At 41.0% G+C, this 26,275-nt stretch overlaps 1 protein-coding gene across 3 annotated transcripts in view; it reads left to right on the top strand.

Moving 5' to 3' along the window:
- spryd3 (SPRY domain containing 3) overlaps positions 1-26,275 on the top strand; it is a 60,306-nt gene that overhangs the window by 17,339 nt on the left and 16,692 nt on the right. For all 3 annotated transcript variants that reach the window (XM_056384070.1, XM_056384071.1, XM_056384072.1), the window contains exon 7: positions 15,586-15,735. In XM_056384070.1, the coding sequence (XP_056240045.1) occupies positions 15,586-15,735 (150 nt within the window). The remainder of the gene's footprint in view (positions 1-15,585; positions 15,736-26,275) is intronic.

Below are 26,275 nucleotides of genomic sequence, written 5' to 3'. Positions count from 1 at the left end.
CCATAGCTACTTAGACAGTCGCCAGTACTGCCCTGCGAGCCAGATGTATGTATGTGTAGATGCTCAGTGAGTGGCAGAGAGACGAGGCAGCAGTTTGTTACCCTGATGGAGGCTGTGTGCTATGAGAGACAAAAATAAGAAAGATATTCCGTCGCTTCTAACTTTCTCTCTGAGTGATATAAAGTACATAAAAAAATCACAGCACAGTCTTTGTCTTTAACTCATGTATTCGGTGATTTTGTCAGACGACGTTGTGGTTATAAAAATCAGGATTTTAGCAGAGCAGCTAACATGTAAAAAAAGAATATGTAAATTAGAAATTCTTTATTTGGAATTCAGTTGTATTAAAATAGTGTATATGTGAGCACAGAGAGGAGGAGAAGCAAACAGATAAAGAGCTGAAACCGGCTCACACTAGGCAGAATGCAAACACAATGCGATGATGTAGGTTGTTTACAGCAGTTCCACAACAGCTCCACAACGCGCAGTCCAGCTACATACTAGGTTTGACCTAGTCTTCTTTATATAAATACAATATTTCAAACATACATGATGATGATGTTCAAGTAAACCTTACTTACCATGACAACATGAAAGTGAAACTTAGGAAAGCACCATAAAGGCATTAATAAAACACTAATAATAGTACACTTGAAGATGTGTAAAATTGCCAGTCACTCAGACAGAGAGCCCTGCTTTAGTATATGAGAGTAGAGAACGCCAAGCGCAGTCATGTGTGCTGCTGTTGTGACAGCCCTCTTTCTGTATTTTTGTGGTGGGGCGCGCAGTACACTTGGAAATGAGGTGGGATTAAAAGAATCCATTATCATTATCAACGGGTGTGTTACAGGCTGGAATGAGTCAGTCATGACCATTCACATCATCTCCTCTCCTCCCTTTTTAAAAACAGTAGTACCGTGATGCCTCCAACAGCGGAGAAGAGAAAAATGTTTTCTTGTTTGGGAAGCTCATAGTTCTGCCAAGTTCAGTAGATGTCTCATTTCAAGATGAATTTCTGGACATATTGAAAAAATGGCCATCATTATTTTTTTGTTAACTCTGTCTACAATGATGCACAGATTTATCTTAAAAAAGGCATCCATATAATAAGCACACAGACCAATGCTATCATTTAGTACAATAAATTAAAAGCAAAAACTTTGCATATTGCAAATCCACAGCAAGTGGTGGTGTGGTAGTTTCACCAATTTGATTGCTGGACTGGTTTTGAAAGCCCTCTTTATTCCCTATATTAAGAGCCAAATTATTATTAAGAGTGCAAAACTTTAGCTCAACTTGAAAGACTTTAAAATTACACAATTGTGTCCACACAGCTCCGGGGCACCAGAGGGACAAACTGTCTTCAAGAGGCAGAGTTATACCAGACAAAAAAAGTTTTTTTTATGTGGACCCTGTGAGTAGAATACAGGAAGAAAACAGAATTCATTTTATTTATTGATTCATTGATTTTATTCATGGAAATATGCCTATTGTGAACAGGGACCCTGGTTGGTTAATTGAGATATTGTTGAAAAAACAACACAAACAAATAAACTGCAGCTCATGGGACATGCGTGTCCCGACATCTGTATGGATTGTTATTTTTGATAAGTGTAAGTGTAACTGTTCTGTGACATGGGCGAATGATTGATGTCAAAAATGCTTCAAAAAATGCTTTCTGTGCAGATTGCCCTGTACATAGGGCCATGTGTGGTTCACTGCCACAGTTTGACCTCGCCTGCTACAGGAACATAAAAATTCTATTCTGAAATGTTAATTCACAAAGTTGTGGCACTTTAGTGGACAAATGCAGCTGCTGTTGTTAGTTATGGTGAAGCGAAAGTCTCACAAGACTAAAAGGTTAAGTTTCAGAGGGATTTTTGATGCTGGTATATTACCAGTAATTTAGTTATGTTAAAGTTATTAATTAGTAAACAGGATTAATCAATAAGTATTTGTTTTGAAAGATATTTTTTAAAACACTAAATGTAATGTTCTTTTCAAAGTAATCTGACCTCTTGACTTCTATAATATTACTTCATCGCACATACACTGAGGAATTTATGTTCTCTACCTTCGTCATGACCCTCAGTGGAAGGTGTCTTAGACAAACACAACATGTTTGATAATCCACATGAATTATGTTTTTTTTTTTTTCTTTGCTTGCCACCATGCTCCTCCTCTGCTGTTTTTCTTGAGAGGAGAAATTTGGCTGGCTTTCCACTGCGTACGTGCGGCTCAGTATGAACACAAGCCTCCAATCCTCTGCCTCCTGTTGTCACAGCAGTCGCCATGCCCACCAACTTAATCCCCTCAGCTGCGGATGAGCGGGCCGACAAGTAAGTGGACAGCACCTGAGTCTGCAGTAATCACTTTTCCCAAGTGCACTGGCGCTTCCTCACAGCACATATCGCACGTTCACTCCCTCCCCCTCTCTCCACCACTCCCCTCCATGTGGAGATTAAAACTCTTCAGGATGTATGTATCTTACCCTCTGACACATTTTCTGAGCTGTGGACGTGTTCAAAAGTTCTTAAAACTTGGCCACATATTGCAGTATCCACTCTGAACATCTCGTCTTCTGCTCCAGCTTCAAGTTTATGTGATCTTGAACCACACCAGTCATCCTCATACCTTTTCCAGCTGCCAGAGCCAGCTGTAGTACCAACGCCCCTCTAAAGTTGCCTGCTTCCTTCCTTCCTCTGGGAACAATAGTCATGAATCCCAACATGACACTGCTCTTGGATGAAAGTTCACAACTTTCCCATCAAGTTGTTGTGGTTGCAACCTCTCAGGCCTAGCAGTGGCACCATCATGGTTGGCTCCAGTTCTCTGACCTAAGCAGCGTGAGAAAAGAGGAAACTAGGAATAACCTAATCCAAGGAAAGTAGACGGACTGAGTGGAGGCTGGCTGTGGAAGAGTGGACCTGCGTCCTGCGTCACTCACAATGTCCGTTATAGTTGACCCAAGGGGTGAAAGGGAGTGCTGCCATAGATAACTATGACTTAGGTTTTCATTTGTAGATCACTGTCTGATTTCACCCGTTGACGTCACCACTGCAACACAAGACGCTTGCATTGTTCATGTTCATTGTCCAGGGAGTACCATGCTTTGATTGCAGTATACAACAAAAGTTTGTGTGCCCAAATACTGAATGAAAAGAAAAATTTCTCTTTGGCAGGAGAGAAATTTTCCAACATGATAATCATGAAGACTTTGTAAAGAAGAGAAAAGTGAACTATGACCTGACTTGAATCCAACAGAACAACTTGGTGAGGTAGAGCAACAAAACCCAAGAGAGAAGCTGAAAGAAAAAAAAAACATCTGTGGAGAATGGCAGAAGTTCTGCAGTGTAATGGCTTTCCTAGATGCGTTTTATTGAGGAGAAGACGACCACTGCGAGTCTTTGATCAACTTCCTTAACATTGTATTCACTCTCAACATTGTAATCACTCTCACTGGCTTCAGAAACTTCAGAAACACAAGCAGCCCAAGCTGAACTATCACAGTTGTAGTTGTCCCCACATGTGTTTTTGATGCTGCCGTAGCCCGGACATCTACTAACATTTTTGAGAAGGCGCGTGTCGGCCATGGTGTACAGCGTAACTTCAGTGTCCATGCACTAAGCCGTTCGAAGGGTGTAACCCCTTAACCCGGACGTTTAATTCAATTTTAAAATCCGTGCTTTATCTGCATCTGGTTGTTGGCGTTTGTCACCAGAAGATGACACTGCTCTCCTTTTATCCACCTCTGTATTGTTCTCGTCATTTCTCCTTCATTGGCTCAGCTTCATCCTTTCTTGTTTTCTGAGATTCCTTTTCCATGTGTTCACAAAATGACTACACTCTTTATATTGCTCAGTTTTCACAATAGCTTTTCTTGAGATTCCCTGATATATATATATATATATATATATATATATATATATTTTTTTTTTTTTTTTTCTTTGCTTGCCACCATGCTCCTCCTCTGCTGTTTTTCTTGAGAGGAGAAATTTGGCTGGCTTTCCACTGCGTACGTGCGGCTCAGTATGAACACAAGCCTCCAATCCTCTGCCTCCTGTTGTCACAGCAGTCGCCATGCCCACCAACTTAATCCCCTCAGCTGCGGATGAGCGGGCCGACAAGTAAGTGGACAGCACCTGAGTCTGCAGTAATCACTTTTCCCAAGTGCACTGGCGCTTCCTCACAGCACATATCGCACGTTCACTCCCTCCCCCTCTCTCCACCACTCCCCTCCATGTGGAGATTAAAACTCTTCAGGATGTATGTATCTTACCCTCTGACACATTTTCTGAGCTGTGGACGTGTTCAAAAGTTCTTAAAACTTGGCCACATATTGCAGTATCCACTCTGAACATCTCGTCTTCTGCTCCAGCTTCAAGTTTATGTGATCTTGAACCACACCAGTCATCCTCATACCTTTTCCAGCTGCCAGAGCCAGCTGTAGTACCAACGCCCCTCTAAAGTTGCCTGCTTCCTTCCTTCCTCTGGGAACAATAGTCATGAATCCCAACATGACACTGCTCTCCTTTTATCCACCTCTGTATTGTTCTCGTCATTTCTCCTTCATTGGCTCAGCTTCATCCTTTCTTGTTTTCTGAGATTCCTTTTCCATGTGTTCACAAAATGACTACACTCTTTATATTGCTCAGTTTTCACAATAGCTTTTCTTGAGATTCCCTGATATATATATATATATATATATATATATATATATATTTTTTTTTTTTTTTTTCTTTGCTTGCCACCATGCTCCTCCTCTGCTGTTTTTCTTGAGAGGAGAAATTTGGCTGGCTTTCCACTGCGTACGTGCGGCTCAGTATGAACACAAGCCTCCAATCCTCTGCCTCCTGTTGTCACAGCAGTCGCCATGCCCACCAACTTAATCCCCTCAGCTGCGGATGAGCGGGCCGACAAGTAAGTGGACAGCACCTGAGTCTGCAGTAATCACTTTTCCCAAGTGCACTGGCGCTTCCTCACAGCACATATCGCACGTTCACTCCCTCCCCCTCTCTCCACCACTCCCCTCCATGTGGAGATTAAAACTCTTCAGGATGTATGTATCTTACCCTCTGACACATTTTCTGAGCTGTGGACGTGTTCAAAAGTTCTTAAAACTTGGCCACATATTGCAGTATCCACTCTGAACATCTCGTCTTCTGCTCCAGCTTCAAGTTTATGTGATCTTGAACCACACCAGTCATCCTCATACCTTTTCCAGCTGCCAGAGCCAGCTGTAGTACCAACGCCCCTCTAAGGTTGCCTGCTTCCTTCCTTCCTCTGGGAACAATAGTCATGAATCCCAACATGACACTGCTCTTGGATGAAAGTTCACAACTTTCCCATCAAGTTGTTGTGGTTGCAACCTCTCAGGCCTAGCAGTGGCACCATCATGGTTGGCTCCAGTTCTCTGACCTAAGCAGCGTGAGAAAAGAGGAAACTAGGAATAACCTAATCCAAGGAAAGTAGACGGACTGAGTGGAGGCTGGCTGTGGAAGAGTGGACCTGCGTCACTCACAATGTCCGTTATAGTTGACCCAAGGGGTGAAAGGGAGTGCTGCCATAGATAACTATGACTTAGGTTTTCATTTGTAGATCACTGTCTGATTTCACCCGTTGACGTCACCACTGCAACACAAGACGCTTGCATTGTTCATGTTCATTGTCCAGGGAGTACCATGCTTTGATTGCAGTATACAACAAAAGTTTGTGTGCCCAAATACTGAATGAAAAGAAAAATTTCTCTTTGGCAGGAGAGAAATTTTCCAACATGATAATCATGAAGACTTTGTAAAGAAGAGAAAAGTGAACTATGACCTGACTTGAATCCAACAGAACAACTTGGTGAGGTAGAGCAACAAAACCCAAGAGAGAAGCTGAAAGAAAAAAAAAAACATCTGTGGAGAATGGCAGAAGTTCTGCAGTGTAATGGCTTTCCTAGATGCGTTTTATTGAGGAGAAGACGACCACTGCGAGTCTTTGATCAACTTCCTTAACATTGTATTCACTCTCAACATTGTAATCACTCTCACTGGCTTCAGAAACTTCAGAAACACAAGCAGCCCAAGCTGAACTATCACAGTTGTAGTTGTCCCCACATGTGTTTTTGATGCTGCCGTAGCCCGGATATCTACTAACATTTTTGAGAAGGCGCGTGTCGGCCATGGTGTACAGCGTAACTTCAGTGTCCATGCACTAAGCCGTTCGAAGGGTGTAACCCCTTAACCCGGACGTTTAATTCAATTTTAAAATCCGTGCTTTATCTGCATCTGTACTCTGGTTGTTGGCGTTTGTCACCAGAAGATGACACTGCTCTCCTTTTATCCACCTCTGTATTGTTCTCGTCATTTCTCCTTCATTGGCTCAGCTTCATCCTTTCTTGTTTTCTGAGATTCCTTTTCCATGTGTTCACAAAATGACTACACTCTTTATATTGCTCAGTTTTCACAATAGCTTTTCTTGAGATTCCCTGATATATATATATATATATATATATATATATATATATATATTTTTTTTTTTTTTTTTCAGCTCTGGTTGTAAGCTTCATTACCCTGGAGATTTGTACAGAGTGTGTGTGTGTGTGTGTGTGTGTGTGTGTGTGTGTGTGTCTTGAAGGGGGGATACAAAGCTTTTGATGTAAGTAGTTATGTTGTTAATACTGCGTTGTCAGGAAGAGAGGAGATTAATGATATTATGGCTGCAAGGGAACTACATATAAGAAGAAAACAGTTAAATGTATATTTTTTCTTTGTTCTTCATCTTTTGTTCTTTGGTCTTTTATTCTGGTTTTATCATTGTATGTGATAGTGTGTCATGATGAAATTGTTAAATAACATCCACTTTTACGTTTACTTTCATTCGTGGCTTAGTGTTGATTTTCATGTTGTCACCTTTTCTGAATATGTTTGAGGAAATAAACACTCTCACCTGAGTATATATTTTGTCTGATAATTTCCTCAAACATAATTCCTCCAGTTGTCTACATAATGTATTTATCAAAATATGGATTTTGTATATCCATTGGTTTTATGTTACACTTTTCACACATAGGAAGGGTCACATACTGTATCCTCCAAAACTGATGTGAACAGTGGACACCCACATAGTTCTGTTTATATTACATTGGGTGTTTACATAAGCAGCCGTGTTCACACATGTACAGTCTGCGGGGACATACATTTTGGGCTGCACATAGACATTGTACATTGAACCTCGTGGGGAATCAGGCGGATGCTCATGAGTATCTGGGAGTGGACAGTATAATTTGCGTTTGGCTCATTCCGCAGCTGGAGTGAGTGTTGTATGTTATTCAAACCTGAGATTATCCTGAACTCAATTAAGCATTTGAATTTCTTGACTTAAAGGTTCACTGTGGAGTTTTTGACCTCTGGTAACTATGGAGCTGCTGTTCTATACACACAAAAAACACATGTAGTTGAAGCGATATACAGTCCAATTTTTTTTCAAACTGTTCCACTTATGACCAGAATTGATTCATTTAATTCGATTTTATTCTCAATGCTTCAGTTACATCAGGTAAATATCAATGTCAATGCCTCGTAGCCAGAAATAATATCTTTACAACAAATGCAACTGATAGCTCAGATCAGTGTGCAGTCTTCTTTCAGTCTCTCCCTCTCATAGATGCGAGCTCTAGATTCGCTACAAGACAACCAGAGTCAGCTAACCATCCTGAGTCACCACAGTCCCATAAACTATTTTTAGTTTTTTTTTTAACTATTCACATCAGTTTCGAGACGGTCATGACTCTGGGTGGCTCATATAGCAGCTACGCTGCTTACTTTAACTTAAAATAGTCTTTTTGTGCATGTTGTAACAACTCAATTTCAGTACAGTTTGCATTCAATACAGATACAGTAGACATTTCACACGTCATGTAGCTCATACATGTGCTCATACTGTTTAGTGCAAATGTGCATATTTACTGAGGAAACATACAAATGCAAAGATTGATCAATAATGGATTATACAAATGTAAAACATGTCAAAACATTTTTTTTTATCATTTTATTTCCACCTGTTTTCCACACATTTGAGATAACTCACCAAGATATGCAGCAATGTGCCAGCAAAGGCAGGGAAAATGACTAAGCAATGATGAATTAAAAAAATAAAAAAAATAAAATATACATTTACGAATTGTAATAGAGTAAATCCATTGTCATGTTACGCAATAAGCAGGTAATGGGTGCAATATTTACCGAACAGAGACGTCCTGCTCCATCTTTGTTGCTGCTGATTTTCGTTCTGTCCACTCTCATGTTACGGATCAGATTCAGGCTTGGACATGTACAGATGGATTTGAGAAGTTACCATTTCCAATCATTTATGTAATGCCACTTAATAGTTTTACAGTTTGCTTTCAGAACCTCTACACCGGTAAGAGGATGAGGTGGTGCTCATATGCAGAATGACACTGGGTGTTGCCCCTCAGCAGGCTTCCAGAAGTAGGCCAATCAGAAGAAAGTGGGCTTCTAGGGAGGAGTGGTGGGGTTTAAAGAACTTGGAGCTTATATTGCGTGTTTCAGTCAGAGGCTGAACTCGGGCTGTATAACAGGCAGTATGAGATAAATTAGGATTTTTTTAAACTATGACTCATGCAAAGCTGCTCTAGTGGAGTCCCGGAATAAAAATATATAGCTGGAAATGAGCATAATAGCTCCCATTTAAATTACTTGGCTTTGCAGATGTTTTATGAGGAAGGAAATGCATTCAACACATTTGTTAGTGATACACGCTAGCCTACATTTTTCTGAACTTTGTGATATTTGGCAGATTCCACCACTGAACTGTGCTTAATGACCTTGTCTTCACTTGTATACTTCACATGTGCCTTGAGGGCAGTCCCAGGAACCAACTACATCATAAGCTGCTGCCTCAGTAAACCTGTTAAATACTCACAGATTTTGAGTGGAAATTTTACCTGCACCTTCATGTTAGTAAGTCTGTATTTCTGAGACCTTTTTGGTGAATCCATTCATTGTGACTTTGGCTCAGATGGAAGCTTCTTTCAAGGGTTAGTACATATTATTATGAAAGACCTTTCTCATCCTCCTGAATATTGCATTTGTTTCAACCAGCACTAAGATACAACAATATTTTGGCAAGTGCAATGAATTTGTTATTCTCTAGATACATGTCTTTTCATCTTTTCATGGCATCCTCTCTCTGGTTCTGTTTAGCTCTTACCCAAGAGTAACACTGTGTTTTTCTGCAGTGTTCCCGTGAAACTGTAAATTTTTACGACTTTGTCCAAATAAATCAGTGCCGGTGGCAATACTTGCTGGCATTAGAGCCACAAGTTAATTTGGGCAACATCTTCCCAGCAGTGGTAATGGTGATAATAAATGGAGTGTATTAAAAGGTGATGAAAAGCTCCACATGGCCAGTGAGTGATGAGGTGTCAGTGAAGGGCAACAATGTGGGTTCTTGGTTCTCACAGGTTTCAACAGAAATCTCACAGGGATGATTGATTAAATTAATCTGAAAAGTGAGTACGTACAGTGCATTTAAAAAGTATTCAGAGCCCTTCACTGTTTTTCACAATTTGGTGAGAAGGGCCTTTGTAAGAGAGGTGACCTGGCTTAGCTCCAGTGAACCTGTGTGGAAAGGAGAAACTTCCAGACGGACAACCATCACCGCAGCACTCCACCAATCTGAACCTCACGGCAGAGTGGCCAGACGGAAGCTTCACCTCAGTGGCAGACACATGAAAGCCGATTCGATTTTGGAAAAATGGACTCTGACTGTGAGAAACTGTCCGATGAAACCCAAGATTGAACTGTTTGGCCTCAGTTCTTAGCCTCATGTCTGGAGGAAACCAGGCACCACTCCTCACCTCGCCAATACCATTGCAACTATGAAGCATTGTGGTCGCAACCAGGCACCACTCCTCACCTCGCCAATACCATTGCAGCTATGAAGCATTGTGGTCGCAACCAGGCACCACTCCTCACCTCGCCAATACCATTGCTGCGATGAAGCATTGTGGTCGCAACCAGGTACCACTCCTCACCTCGCCAATACCATTGCAGCTATGAAACATTGTGGTCGCAACCAGGCACCACTCCTCACCTCGCCAATACCATTGCTGCGATGAAGCATTGTGGTCGCAACCAGGCACCACTCCTCACCTCGCCAATACCATTGCAGCGATGAAGCATCGTGGTCGCAACCAGGCACCACTCCTCACCTCGCCAATACCATTGCTGCGATGAAGCATTGTGGTCGCAACCAGGCACCACTCCTCACCTCGCCAATACCATTGCAGCTATGAAGCATTGTGGTCGCAACCAGGCACCACTCCTCACCTCGCCAATACCATTGCTGCGATGAAGCATTGTGGTCGCAACCAGGTACCACTCCTCACCTCGCCAATACCATTGCAGCTATGAAACATTGTGGTCGCAACCAGGCACCACTCCTCACCTCGCCAATACCATTGCTGCGATGAAGCATTGTGGTCGCAACCAGGCACCACTCCTCACCTCGCCAATACCATTGCAGCGATGAAGCATCGTGGTCGCAACCAGGCACCACTCCTCACCTCGCCAATACCATTGCTGCGATGAAGCATTGTGGTCGCAACCAGGCACCACTCCTCACCTCGCCAATACCATTGCAGCGATGAAGCATCGTGGTCCCAACCAGGCACCACTCCTCACCTCGCCAATACCATTGCAGCGATGAAGCATCGTGGTCGCAACCAGGCACCACTCCTCACCTCGCCAATACCATTGCTGCGATGAAGCATTGTGGTCGCAACCAGGCACCACTCCTCACCTCGCCAATACCATTGCTGTGGTGAAGCATTGCCGTCACCGCATCATACTGTGGGGATGTTTTTGAGCGACTGGGACAGGGAGACTGGCCAAGGTTGAGAGAAAGCTGAATGGAGCACAGAGATATCCTTCATGAAGACCTTGTCCAGAGTGCTCAGGACAGAGTGGGCTTAAGGTTTACCATACAACAGGACAACAACCTTTAGCACACAACCAAGACAACGCGAGAGAGTGAGCAGCTTAAGGGCAATTCTGTGAAGTGACCAAGCCAGTGCTCTGATTTTCGACCCAATGAACATCTCTGGAGAGATCTGAAGATCGCCCAAACCTTACAGAGCTTGAGAGGATCTGCAGAGAAAAATGGCAGAAAATTCCCAAATCCAGATGTGCAAAGATTGTCGCGTCAGACCCAAGAAACTTGAGGCTGTAATCGAGTAAAGGGTCTGAATACTCCTGTCAAAGTGATATTTCAGTTTCTCTTTTTGAATAAATTTGCAGTAATTTCAACAACACTATGTTTGTTGCTTTCGGATGTTGTTTCGTGACACAACTTGTTGTGTTTGTGTAGTGTTTAATGTTATAGTCGGTGTGATCACTGTCGGATCACAAAGGTAGTCACTTGCCGTGTTGCAGAATTTTAAACACAGTGTTGCTGCAGGTGGAATGTTGCTGTGAGGCGCGCTGCATGCATCCAGGCAATTATCATCTTGTCTTCTAGCAGTAAATACTTGTTCACCGAACTCCACCTCACTTACTGTGTCAGTGCTATAGTAATTACAGGTTGTGTTTTGATTTTGCATATCGTTTTGGTGCTAAGTGCCTCTTTGAACTTTCTGGCCCAGTTAAATAATGTCAGTCCCTCTGAAAGTGCTTATGATATCATACGACGCATTACACGTTTGAACAAGCTTAGTAATGAGTGAGTGTTTTGTTTTGGATGGAAATTACACAAAAATTAGTTCACATCTAAAAATTTACTGCTTAATAAGCAAATATGGTGTTTGAGACATTAGCTGTGAATTTACATTTTGATTTGAGTTTGAATGTGTGAGCAATTATGCCGTTTCGAAGTATCTGAACTTTTAATGAATAGGTGGGTGAGTTGTGTAGCGGTTTTGGTAGAGTAATATACACCGTAAACCGTAACACCATTCAACTCTACTGGATGCATTCAGTACACACATCACCTATTAGCTGCTAGCCCATTAAAAAGCAGCAGTGACAGATTGGCTGTAGCCTGCTGTGGCATTATCGAGGTGGTTTTCAGTCCATTAGGATATTCATCTTGGTTGTCCTGTGCACAAAACAGTGACTGATGGACAAGTCAGATTTAGCTACTGGAGGGCATCCAACCCAAGTGAGAGATGAATTAGAGCAGGGAATCACAGCCTCTGTTCCAAGGACAAGGCCAGCTCATATATTTTCCAAATTAAAGTGGCACATCTTGCCCGTACCGTTCGCATTTCTATGTCAGTATTCTAGTTTTTAAGCACACAAATTGTAAAGATTTATTGTGAGAACAAATAGCAGTGAAAAAGAAATGACTAAGTCCAGGAGATGACAGAAAAGGCGACAGAAATACACTTTTATACTGATCTCAAGAGAAATAAGAAAAACACAAAGAAACAAACCCAAGATAAAACAAAATGTAATGAAAAGAATAAAAATAAAAATATCAATGAAGTAAAAACAAAAGTAAGTAGCTGAGTTAAATGTACTCAACAACTGTTATGTGATGTCTAATCAAGTTAGATTTTGTTTGACAAGTGTGAACCACATAATAAAGAGGAGGTCTTCTAATTTCAGTTTCACCTTTCTTTAAGTTCCCCCATTAGGTGTGACAGGAAGCTGGCAGGACCACTCTCTGGGCGTTACATCTGTTTCCCAGGCAGCAGCTCAACAAAACATGGCCTTGCACACCACCATCACGATTCTCACCACTTAGAATTACAGGAGAGAGAGAGCAAGAGAGAACGAGGGAGAGAGAGAGAGAGAGAGATTGTCAGCTATCTCAGTGAGGCATGCTTTGCTCAAGGCTACGTCTCTCTTTTTCTGCCCTCTTGTCTCTCTCCTCCTTCCATTACTCAGCAGCAAGAAGTAAAAAAAAGGTGTGACTGAGTGCTCATCACACGAAAAACTCTTTCCTCCTCTCCCAAAAGAAAAGCAGCTGTCCAGGCATGAAAGTGCAGCAGGTTAAGGAGACACAAAGTACACATGAAAGGACAGTCTGTAACGAAGACGGTGGAGACTTTCAGACTGCTGAAAGCTCCCTTACTCTGAACAATTAATCAGCAGAGAGCCATAAAGAAACTATAAAAAAATCTGGTTTTGGTTCCAGAAAGGTGAAGAGATTAGTTTATTGTAAAAATGCATAACAACAACAGCAATTCTTTGCAATATGACACTAAGAGGAAAGTTGGCACTAACTTTCATTATTGTTAATGATCTACAGTTACAAGATATTGCTCTTTAAATCACAACCTCTTAACACCCCAAATTTTAAATTATTGCTGCCCAGGTCTACCAGCATTTTCACTACTGTTGAAATTTAACAGATTAATATATATATATGTGTGTTTGTGTGTGTGTGTGTGTGTGTGTGTGTGTGTGTGTGTGTGTGTGTGTGTGTGTGTGTGTGTGTGTGTGTGTGTGTGTGTGTGTGTGTGTGTGTGTGTGTGTGTGTGTGTATTCAACACATTTGATAGATCTCAAAGATACACACAATGCGTTTTGTTGATGAAACTGAAGGACAGCATGAGTCAATATTTAAATGTTGCAAACAAACTCACAGAAAGGTGTTGTTTTTGTCATTTTTTTCATGCCCTCTCTTGTGGTTCACAGTAGAGAGAAAACAGGAAATGAGGGGAGAGGAAGATGGTGAAAATGTGCAACAAAACTCACCTGCTAGAAACTGGGGGTGTTGAGTTTTCAGGGCAACTTTGAATATTTTTGATTTCCACTAACAACCTCATATTAAATTTAGGTTTAAATGTTGCTGTGCGTTACTTAATGTTTTTGAAGGTTAAAACCTGGAAAATACAATATTAAACCAAAGTTTAGGTGATCACAATTGTTAAATGTGGATAAAAGCTAATACTTGTTAACAGTGCATAGATACACTGCTGTATTGAAGGTCTCATATTATATAAAGTAAGATTTTCGCATCATCTTTTGTTATATTAAATACTGTATTAATACTGTGAAAGTATCAAAGAGCTCCGTCCACAGAGAAATGCACACAGCCTGTATTCAGAAAACTGAGCCTCAAAACGAGCCGTCAGGACTTCTGTAACTTAGTGATGGCACAACGAAGCAGTCACCACTCTGTCATGCCCCAAGCCCCGCCCACCTTGACCCACCATCCAACCTTGCAGGATTTGGTTTCTCTTATTGTTTGCCTGAAATCTGCTATATTTTTATTTGATCACACAGAAAACAGTCAGCTTTCATAAGAGAGGTTCAGAGTCTCTCTTCTGATTGGCTCACCGACCTGTTTTTACTAGAGCTTCAGATCTCTTTTGATTTACCAAAGTTTATGTATTGTATAATATATAGCTACACGGGAGCTACAGAAGCTCTCAGCAACCAGTTTAATCTATCATCAAGCTCAGAGACTGAAACTTCAGCCTCATTTCTGAGTAATTTTCAGTTTGATGGATCACTAAGCAACAGGGAACAACAAAAATGTAAAATGGTAATAACTTAATTGAGATACTTGACTTTTTTTGACATAGATGTTGAATAGCTGTTCCCACCAGGTGTGTCCTTCAAGTGGCTGGCTAGTGAAACGTTGCACACCCAGGTGGTGTTACACACACACACACACACACACACACACACACACACACACAAAGGCTTGATACATAAGTAATTTTGTCCACCCCCACCTTGTCTGTCATCCTTGCCTTTCAAGCCGGGGGCGTATTCCTCATTGTGCACATGCTCACACATTCACACACATGCACTCACATTGCATGGAAAAACTGCTCAGCCTAAAGGCTTTGTGGTTGCCTAGCTGCCCACCTACTCACCTGTACCCACCCATCTTCACCTGTTTAGATGCTTAAGACCAAAATAGACCTGAGAGTAATTGTATTATCATCGGGTAATGTACGTGCAGTCTCGAGTGGTTGTTCATACTTGTAGAATAGTCCCCATGGGCGGTTCATTGAAGGTTTGGAGGCGTCAATCTATCATGGTGCCCTCTCACTTTGGACACACTTGCAAAAGCTAGTTGCGTGTGTAAGTCCTTCACCTCTTGAACAATATTGAATAATATATATTCACAATCTCCACATTGGAAAGATATGAGGGGGTTTGGTTTCAGATCTCAAATCTCAGGTCCTTTTTTGACACGTGAAGAAACACTCACTAATAAATAATAGTACAAGCTTTTAAAATCAGCAAAACACCTGATATAGTAAATTGTATAATTTATGTGCAGGTTGTGTTTGAAGAGCGATTTCAATGTTCAAAATGTCCAAAATGTGAGTTGAGCAAATGAGTTTTGTTTTGATTGTTCGTCACTTGCTGTTCATTGCCTTTATGGCTTGTGGAAAATGATGTGGAAGATGAAGCATGGACATTGTTGTATTGTGAAAGCTTAACCAGCAACAGTACTATCTGATCGTCATTATTATCTGGCTTGGGATGAATGACCTAAAACTCTGTGTCTGAACATATTTCTGTTTAATTAGTGCCTTTTTATATTGTTTATTTCTGAACATATTAACCCCCATTCATCTTTCTCTCTCCATCTGTTTATTGCCTTTCTCAGCTCTTGGAGTACGTTGGCAAAGGAAAGAGCATCATGGACGTGGGTTTGGCCCAGGCCCGTCAGCCACTCACCACTCGCTGCCATTACTATGAAGTAGAGATCGTTGATGCTGGGGAGAAGTGCTATATTGCCCTGGGCCTGGCAAGAAGGGTGAGCTCTCTAAGAAAAAAAACTACTTTGCACACACATTCAACACGTAAGAAGTAAGTGTTTACACTTACACACCAGCGACAGCTGTTGCTGGAGGCATTATGTTTTCCGGTTGTCCGACTGTCCATCAGTCCCTACATCCTTCCCATTCTCGTGAACACGATATCTCATTAACACCTTGAGCAAATTTCTTCAAATTTGGTACAAACTTCAGCTCAAAGATGAACTGATTAGAATGTGGTGGTCGAAGGTCAAAGCACGAGGTCACTGTGACCTCACAAAACATGTTTTTGGCCATAAGTCAAGAATTCATTATGGCACAATTAAACACAAATGTCTAATATGATAAAATGATGAAGTGATGACATTTTATATCCAAATGGTCACTGTGACATCATAATGTTCTGCAAAGACACCTCTGGCCATTATTCAACACGGTAACTCAAGAGCAGAAGGCGAGATTGTGACCATATTTCCTGCAACTTGACTGGTTTGGCGGAGGCATGCAACCGCAAGGCGGTAATTCCAGTTTTTCATTTGGCCCCTACCCCATTTTTCCACCCTGTCATATGTTAGGCAGTCTAGCTCAATGAGCCCTAGGGATGTGGGGTGCATGAATAAGCCCCCCATTGGCTAATTCTTCCAGTTTACTTTCTGGTCTCCATAGTTCGACAAGTGGTTGAGCTAACAACATACTAATGATGGAAAACCTGAATTGGGAATAAGCAGAGGGGTAACTGACAGCTCCTCTCTATTTAAAGGTAGGATTCCCCCCATACAAATCACAGTGCATGAAGAAAATATGATGAGTGGCTACACCAATAAAGCCCTTTAAGTGGGCACAGACTGTGTGAAATACAGTCTACTAGTAGTAAACAGCAGTACTGTCATAAGCTTTATTTTCTTTCCCATTATCCAGCAGCTTAGCCATTCTCTTTGGATCTAATGGCCTGCTTTGGGTACATGAAACACTTCCAAGAGGAAAATACAATTAGAGAAATTTTAACACCTCTCATTTGAGCCCTCATTTCTTTTTCCAAAGAATGCACATACGGTTCCCATTTCAGCATTAGCACTGCAGCTCTGCAAGTGACTATTAGCATGTAGACCTGCTTTGAAGAGTAAAACAAACAAACCTGTAGATGTTTGTGCACTGACTAAGAATGATACACACCAAGAGATGCCAAGAGTGAATAAAATAGGGGATAATATTTCAGTACGCAGCTGCAAGGATGTGGAGTATAAGCAATAATTTAGGATTTTGCACCAGTTACATGAGGGCTGTTATGAATCCTCCTTACTAAGCTTATAAGGACAGGACTTATGACTTGTCTGATTGATTGATTCTCTCATAAAACCTATTTGTATTACAATTTTACCTAATATTATTCTTCTGATTCAGGAACTATGTCTTCGACAGTATGGGGTTCATGATTTGTGAGTTTTTTACACCCTGTAAGTTTAGCCTCGAAAGAGTTATGAATGTGAAATATTAGTAACTGCCAAAGCCAAGGCCCATGGAGAGCTGCCAGCACTGTCTGTTCCAGGGTCAAAAACGTTGCTCCTTTTAATAACAAAAATAAATGATGAAACTTGTACAACATCTTTCAAGGTCTCTGAGGCAATTTATATAGAACAGGAACAGAGGGATGCACAGGTCACTGAACGACATGAAGACAAAGAGAGCTGTAGATGCATACAGAGAGGAGTGGCACACACTTACACAGTGTGTGTGCGCCCTACTTACAGGTTTCTATTCAAGCTATGTCATTTTAGAAAATATGTAAATAATTAAAAACTGAATATCATTTTTTTGTGGAAGGTCTTGTTAGGGTCGTTGGCTTTTGCAAATTCGTTGATGTCTATGATGAGACAAAAACAAATAAGTCTGTAACGCAGACAGCATTTTTTAAAAGAGAATAAAACAGTTTTTGGAAATATTTGTGGAAACAGTTTCTAAGTTTCAGACCTCAGGGAGGGCATTTCCCTTTGGCAGCAATTGAGATCTTGGAGCTATTGTTGCTAGAAGACATGCTACCAATTTCTGTGGTTCGATTTCATTCAACATTTGAAAGAACTGTCATGCTGTTAAGTTTGTATTTGCTTGCTAATAGCAATAGCACAGATTCCCACAAGTTATTTCAACTCCTGCTGAGTCTTTGGCAGCTCCTGAACACGCATGTGTTGTGTTCATTTGGCATTATACAAAAAACTCACAGCAACTAGACCTGTACCCTCAGCGCTCTGTACGTTACCCCGTGATGTGAATCAGAACAGATTAACAGTAACAGAGCAGCGAGTGCCGCTGCTGGTGAACTGCCTGTGTGGTTTTGAAATTGACTTATACAACACACAATACAATGGTACGATGTGTTGTGGAAATAGCATGAATATTATCAATAATAAACACAGAAAACACCATATTGGATGAGAAGTGTAGTAGATGTAGGCTCATCATTCAGCAGAATAAAGAAACCGCTGCCCTATCCGTTTAGTTGATAGTAACACGACAGATTTATAGCCAGATTTTGGAAGCACTCAACCTCATATATCAGACCTATGGAAATACCCCTATGCTGGAAAGAAAACAGCAACACATACCACAAAATACATGAACATACAGGAATATAATAATAACTAGTAACAATTAAGAGTCACATTCCTTGATATTCGATAGCATGGATATAAATGATAACTTATGATTACATAACATTACATAATACTCATTTAGCTCACCTATAGTTTACTTTTATGTCATGTTCATATATCGTATGTAAAGAACAGTTATGTAAAGATGCTGTATAAGGATGTTTTCATAGTCTTATGCAAAATACTTCAGATGTACGCTATAATACAATTAGTGCCCGTCCACACAGATATTGTACAAATCACCAGCAGTACCATGGTGGTGAGTTGGTACCAAACCCCCCCTGAAGAACAGGAATGGACTGAACAGGAAGGGCTGTCTCTGCAGAAAAATAATAAAACTTGAATGTCTATTTTTTTGTAAATACATTTACACACAAGTACACAAATCAAAACAAACACCTTAATGTTCTTAAGGTAAAAAAAACATTTTAAATTCAATTAAAGCCTTTAAATCACATTATACTCCAAATATACATCTATTTACTGAATTCTATTCTGTGGTTATAGAGACAAAATGACTAGTATCTAATGGATCCAAACAAACAAGAGAACATGTGCACACACATTCTCTCAGTTAAACACACACAGACATTGCTCCCATGGGTGAGAAAGAAACTGAGTGGTGATAACTCCAGTCCCATTACCTCCTCAGAGTTCCCCTGTCCTTTCTTTTTGCTCCACTACATTTCTCTCTGCATCTGGGTTTCATTATAAAGATATTAAGCTTAAGTCCAGGAGAGGTGATAAAGCAGCAAATTGAAGGGCTTGGATAATGACTGTTTACTCAACAGCAGTCACAAGTTTGCATGCTGGTCTTTTTCACGTAGCATCCCATGGTACGAAAGCAGGCCTGAATATAAACACAAATCCACTCATTAATACCCTGCAGACTGCCAGCTTATTCCTGTCTCTCTCTCTGTCTCTCTCTTTCTGTTTATTGTGGTTCCAGACTGCAGGCTCAACTTTGTACTCAATTTTCCTTACTTTGCAAATCTCTTTCTTCCCTCATGCCAACTCTCCTACCATCTTAACATTTGCAGTAGACAGTCAACTTCTTAAGAAAAGCAACACATTTTTATTTAGGTCTCTGTGTGTTTGTTTTTAGCCACGCTAGAGGTGAGGGTCTTAAGAATGGTCGGCCCACCACTGGGGCCGACTGTGCAGGAATGTATCACTGAAATATCTGAACAGCCGTTGGATTGATTGGCTGAAATTTGGATGGGTGAAATCGAGATCCAAAGTAAAACTGGAATTTCCAAGTTCTGTTTCAGTAAGAAAACCTCCTTCAAAATCCAACTGGCAATTGTAACTATGCGTACATGTAACTACGCTAACACCTAAAAATCCAGCCTCGGAACAGAGCCTTTCTCAACAGTATGTTATGTAGCTCACATCATAAGTCTAGAAGAGGGTGGCAGCTTTTTGAAAAACCATCTAATATTGTTACTTATTCAATATATATGTTTTTTAGCTGCCCTTAATGAACACTATTTCCCAGAAGCCTGACAGAGCAGGTGAGTCCATGAGTGAGTCGAGGGGTTGCAGCTCGTGCAGATATGTCTGTAATAACAGCAGGACAGAGAGAACTGATCTTTGTCAAGGTTTTTAGAGAGCAGAGATTACAGCTAGAAAGATGAAAAAATGAATGAACAAAGCAATGGTGAGCTTTATGGATATGGATGAAATCAAGTGTCTGCACTGCCATTAATCACTGTTTGATCATGGTTTAATCATTGTTTAATGTTTTGTATCAGTGCTGAAGTGGAGCTAATATCTTAAAATATTGAAAGTAAAGAAATGCTGAATTAGAGGTTGCAGTGAGTTACAGGAGCTAGAGGAACAGAGGCTAGCATGGATGAGACACCATGACTTCAGCTCTCTATTTGGTTTTCATGGACATTCACCCCTCAGGATGAAATGTAATGATTTCAGTGATCCTTGGACTCTTCCTTTAGTGCCATCAGCAGGTCACATTCGTATTTATCCAGTACCTTGATTTACCTTCTAGATACACCGCAAAATAATGACTCTCATCAGCCTCGGCTACACTTTGTGTGTACAACTAATTAGAAAGTGATAGCATGCTAACATGCTTTCATTTTCTAATTCTAATTTTCTAAAAGATGGTCGGAAGAGTTGCTAGCGTTGTAGCAGACTCTGAGTCTTCTTTACATGAACATTCATTGTCTAATTTCACTGCTTTAATTAATTCTGTTCAAAATCCTAATGCTTCGAAAGATGTCAAATAAATACAATGTTGAGGTTCAAGATGTTAAAATGAAATTAGCCTCTTAAAAAAAAAAGGTGGAAGTAAATTGTTGAATCCCCCAAGCTACTGTTGCCAGTTTCCTGTCCAACAGGGAAGTTGCAGGAATTTAGGTTATGTGATAAGTTTGAATGCTTTCTATGTAAGGTAAATGTGTTGTTTTGTATCTTTGTAATCTCAGATCTGTTTTGACCCCACTGCAGTTCCTAGACCTGTCGTGACCTCTCGCTTTCCCTCTCATTCCTCTGAAGATAAGGGTCTTCATGAATGTACAGCATGCATACGCTTGGTAGCACAGTTGTTTTTCATCCGGTACACACACCGGTTGCTAAGCAGTGGGACAAAGAGAGATCTAACCTTAGTTATGAGGTGGAAGAGTGTAGGGGTTAGATGGAAGTAAGTGCGTCTTTGTGTGTATGTGTGTGGGGGTGGGATGGAGGGGTTGGGGAGGTGGGAGGGGGGTTTTAGTACAAGATAGAAAGTTGGGAGGTAGAAAAATCAAGGGAAGCTATTCAGAATATGAAAAACACAGGAAAAAAGCAGGAAAACCCTCATGTCCTGAAAAACAAACCCTAAAATCCTACAAAAAAGAAAAAGATCATAACCCTGAGGGAGGGTAGGGAAGTGAAGAAGCAGGTAGAGGAGTAGGGTGGAAAATGGAAAGATGGATGGATAGATGTCATCTTTGTGAAGGAGGAATGAAGGGACTGATATGTAGTTCAGTGGCAGTCAGTATCTGAATGAAACAGATGGTTCTTAGTTCACCCTTGACCTTCTTTCTCTGATGAGTGTATTGGCTCATTCTGTTCTGTTGATACACATAAACACAGTCATAAAGCAACACACACAAACTAACAGTATGTACTCTTACACACAAACAAGAAATAAAATTGCTCAGGAGACTGGAATGGCAGTGTTTCCTCTGTCCTCGTATGCCCCAGGACCGGGTCCTGGGAACAGCTTTCTTCCTCTTCCTCCTGTGATGCAGCAGACCTACTAACCATTTTTCAGTGCTGCTCCTGTGAACATGTTTATTCTAACAGGGTCAATTTAGTGTAAAACAAAAGAGCAGTCACTGTGCCAAGGCCTCTGATCTGGAAGCTACAGAACACACAGCACAACAACAATGTACAAGGTCCTACTTGGTATAACTTTAGAATAGAGCTGCAACAATGAGTCAGTTATTTGATTCATTCAGTCAGTTGCTAGAAAATAAATGCAACTATTTTTATAATAGTGATTAATAAACTTTTAGTCTGAATTTTTGAAGCAAAAATGCCAACTAATAAAATGTTCAGCTTCTCTTGACTGTTGGTTGGACAAAATAAGACATTTAAAGATGTCACCCTTATAAAATTATAACAGGCATATTTCACTATTTTCTGACATTTCAGATACAACACGATTAAGCAATTAATTGAGAAAATATTTGGGGAACATAGATTGATTGATAAATGAAATATTTGTTTGTTGCAGCCTGACTCAATATGATAATAATCCCAGGAACTATCAGCCACAGGAACTCAATGTCAAGAAGTACATAATGGCCTAAAAATTGTAGATTATGTCAATTGGATTGATAATGGATTTAGAATGACCATGTGGTTTCAGATGTAATTTTTGCACGAGATACCACCACCAAAGTTATCATGACATTCATAGTTTATTATGGTGTAAGTGATGATTAAATATAGTGCAAAGGTGGAAAGGGAGGTTGAAAGTGGCAGAAAGACACGATATTTAGCTAGTGTGGCTGTAGCGATGCAAGGTCGTGGGTCCAGAGACTGAAATAATCTCAACACTATCTGAAGGATTGTTATGAAATTCAGTATAGATATTCATGGTGCCCAGACACTTCATTCAAATGATTGTGGGGATCCCTGAACTTTTTCTCTAGCACCACCAGCGAGTAGAGATGTTTGGTTTTGGTTGAAATATTTAAACAATTATTGGATGGATTGCAATGAAGTTTGGTGCAGACATTCATGTTGCCAATATGATCATTTGCACTAACTTTGGTGATCCCCTGAATTTCATCCAGCATCAATGTCAGGTCAAAATTTTAATTTGTCCTCACTAGTGTTTTATAATTTGCCTCAGAGAAATGTTGGCACTTCTCTATGGCAATTTCTTGTTACTTAAAGAGTTTGAAAAGTGCAGGGGGGCAGCTGACATGTACACCGATATATCTACGATGAGTTAATACTGGCTGATATATTGGCCTGGCAGATTTTATCAGTGTAGCTCTAACGCTGGAACTGGTATTTAGCTCAGAGAACGGAGTTCCTCGCATGGACATAGACTGTTAATCTTCTTTTGAGAAAGTCTTTTCTTACATTCAATGAGCTCCCTCTACCAGGTCATAATACTGATATTAGTAACAACTGTTTCTTTGCAGTCTGAATTCTGTGATCCTGTAGCAGTGTGTGTTTTTGACTGGTTCAGCACTATGACCCTTAATAGTTCCTAGGTCATTGGACAGTACTACCTCTGAAGCAAGTGACTTTTTGGGATGGGGACATGAACCTCAGCTCTAGTCTCTCAATCACTATTGGACCTAGGTTGCTGCGTTTGAAAAGCACATAGTACCAAACTGACTACTTTAAAATGTTCATCAAAAGATATATAGTATTAAAGTTTGCAGATCCCATAAGGACAATTTGTGGTTGGGGACACAAACTTAGTAGTGCATCAGTTTTATCTGTTTGTATCGAGAAAGCAGTTGCATCAGTAAAAAGTGGTGGACATGCCCAAACACATACACACAGATGGGCTGTTGTTCTCCTCTCTCCAGTCAGATTATCAGCTAATGTCAGACAGTTGCTGTTATCGTGTGGGGAGCTAGAGGTTTTAGCCTGATGACACAAGGTTATACAAACAGACCTGCATTAGATCCCTACACAGTTTCTGCCCAGCCCCTATAGGTGAGGTTGTGTGGGCACGTACAAACAGAAACACACCACTTTCCCTCCTTACAAACTGTACCTTCAGCACACACACACACACCCATACACTCACATCCATGGTAATTCATGGCTTAAGTTATATTTTTAGATAGCTCTGTGATATGCCAGTTTGATAGGTGCAGTAGATGATGGGTATCTGCTTCCTCATGGTTTTCCTCGCGGCCCGCACCTTTCCGCTTGGTATTCTTTCAGACTTGTTTACTCTGCCACAGTGTGGAAATGCAGGCTGCTCTGATGAAATCGGCGTAGCAGCTGTGGATCTGATATTGCAAGCCTTTGCTCCGCCATGCTATGGACGCAACGGCATTTGTTGTTCTTAGAAGTAGCTTGCTTTTCACTGATGGCTTCTTCAGGCCAGTGGGGGTATTGACAATGTTTCGAAAGTGTACGTGAAAATGGACCAGCTGGTTAACGGGGCTTTCAGTCTAAAATGCATTCCATCATATTTTGATAGAGAGGTGAAGGTGTGACTTAATGGTGCCACCGCTGATTGAAAAACATAAATCACAGCAGCTGTTGCAATTCCCAAACCACAATAGGTTGGAATGTTTCTTTTATCAGAGATGAGCCGTTCCAGGTCGCACAAAACAAATCTTATTACTATCTTGTTTTTACACTGTCAGATTGTTTTTTTTGTACTTAGACATCCATGATTAACTTAACTACTTGTGTAATGTATTTCTCTTCTACCTCAGCTGCTATTAAAACAGAAATTTGGATTGCCCCACATAACTTTCAGGTGTAGCAACCGCAGTATGACAAATTAATTTGAGGGCAAAAGTGTGCTGTTTGTTGTCTGTCAGCTGTTTGCTGACTCCTGTGAAAACAATAATCGGAGTCTTAAATATGCACTTGATGGCTTCATACATGATATTGTGATAGAGACCGAAGATAAAGCTATGTGTTCCAGAAAAAGCTCATTACCACTTGTAGATCTATGTAGAAGTCATGGACATTAAGAAACAGCATTGTGGGGCGCCCTGGTGGCTCACCTGGTACAGCGCGTACCTTAAAGGCTTAGTCCTAACCACAGCGGCCCGGGTTTGAGTCCAACCTGTGGCCCTTTGCTGCCTCTCATCCCCGCCCTCTCTCTCCCTAACTTTCCTCTCTCTCTCTCTCTCTCTCTCTCTCTCTCTCTCTCTCACTATGGCTATCAAAATAAAGGCAAAAAATGAAAAAGAAATTACTATTATATCACAGTGCTGGTTATTCTGAGTATTGCAAGTATGATAACAAACTTTGTTCTAATATAACCCTATTTGGCTGCTTAGACTTTCTGTGACCCTCTAACAGGTCTTAAACTGTTTGGTTCTGCTAAAGCAGTTGGGTTCATGTTAGGAAAGGTTAATGTTAGATTGGACCTGCTGGAGTGAATGAACTTGAATGGTGCTATATGAGAAGTCAGGGGATCACCAAAGTTCAAAAGACCATGAACGTCTTCCACCAAATTATATGGTATCCCAGTCAGCAGTGGTGAAGACCTTTCACTCTGAACCACAACTGTCAATCTGCTGGTGGCGCTAAAGTAAATGTCAGGGGATGAAAGTCTGTAGGTTTCATCCTCTGGAGACCATCAATGACAGTACAAAATTTTACAGCAATCCATCCAATGGTTGTTGAAATATTTCAGTGTGGACCAAAGAAGTCAGCTGTTCGACCAACCTTACTAAATAGGAAATACTGTACTATCCAGATGCTGAAATATTGTAAAGCTGCAGTTTGTAGAGAAGGAAGTGCTGGTTGAGTTTTTCTAACTGTTACATGTTTGTTTGATGGGTAGAGCACACTGAGTAGATGTTTTGCATTAGAGATGATGGACACAATCACCACGAAGACAGCTATGAAAACATGCATTTAACAGTTGATCCATTTATCAGACGCAAGTCTGCGGTTCACATTAAAGCAATATAAGTCCATGCCTTATTTGTTTAGCCGTTCCTGATGTTGTCTTATTTCAGTGTTCCTCCAAATCACTGATCAGATCCGAGTCCGTGATAATCAATCAGGGAAGAAACTCCTAGACGTTCCTCTTCTCCTTGTGGAGATGAAGCCCACATGCCAGTCAGCATGAGGAATCCTCAAGCTTGTGGTTGAGACAAGGGGGAAGAAGAGCAGACTTGGCGGATCAAGGGGTTTCAGGCTTGGAGCAGTAGCTGCATTCCTCCATGTCTCTCTGTCTTCCTCTGCTGATGTCTCACTCTGTCCTTCTCTCGCTCTCCCGCTTTCCCCCCATCCATCTCCATTTCCTGCTCCTCAATCCCCAACGGGGTTGTCAGACATGATTGCTGATGTTTCCCTGATGTCCTGGCCATGCTACACTCTGTCTGCCTGGCCCGACCAAGCTGCTGTCCGCTGTGTTCCCATTACTCATTTCTCTCCACCACACAGGTGCTAATAGTAATAATTTAATCTGCCTTATTTTGCTTATGAGCACTGAAAAGGCTCTTCAATCAGTCATCAGCTTGACTGTATTTCTTTTTTGGATGTCATAGTGGTCATGTCTGATTTCTTAGACTTGATGAAAATGAGAGGCCTTTTTTGCCTCTTTTGCCTGTTAATACTAACTGAAAAGTATGCATCAAAGAGAGTTTACCTGCAAGAGAGAATGTGAACAAGAAACCATTTAGAAAACACAGTCTACTGAGAGATGAAAGAGAAG

The sequence above is a fragment of the Seriola aureovittata genome, chromosome 9 (assembly GCF_021018895.1).
Source record: "Seriola aureovittata isolate HTS-2021-v1 ecotype China chromosome 9, ASM2101889v1, whole genome shotgun sequence".
Taxonomy (NCBI): Eukaryota; Metazoa; Chordata; class Actinopteri; order Carangiformes; family Carangidae; genus Seriola; species Seriola aureovittata.
This window is presented reverse-complemented; position numbering and strand designations above follow the sequence as displayed.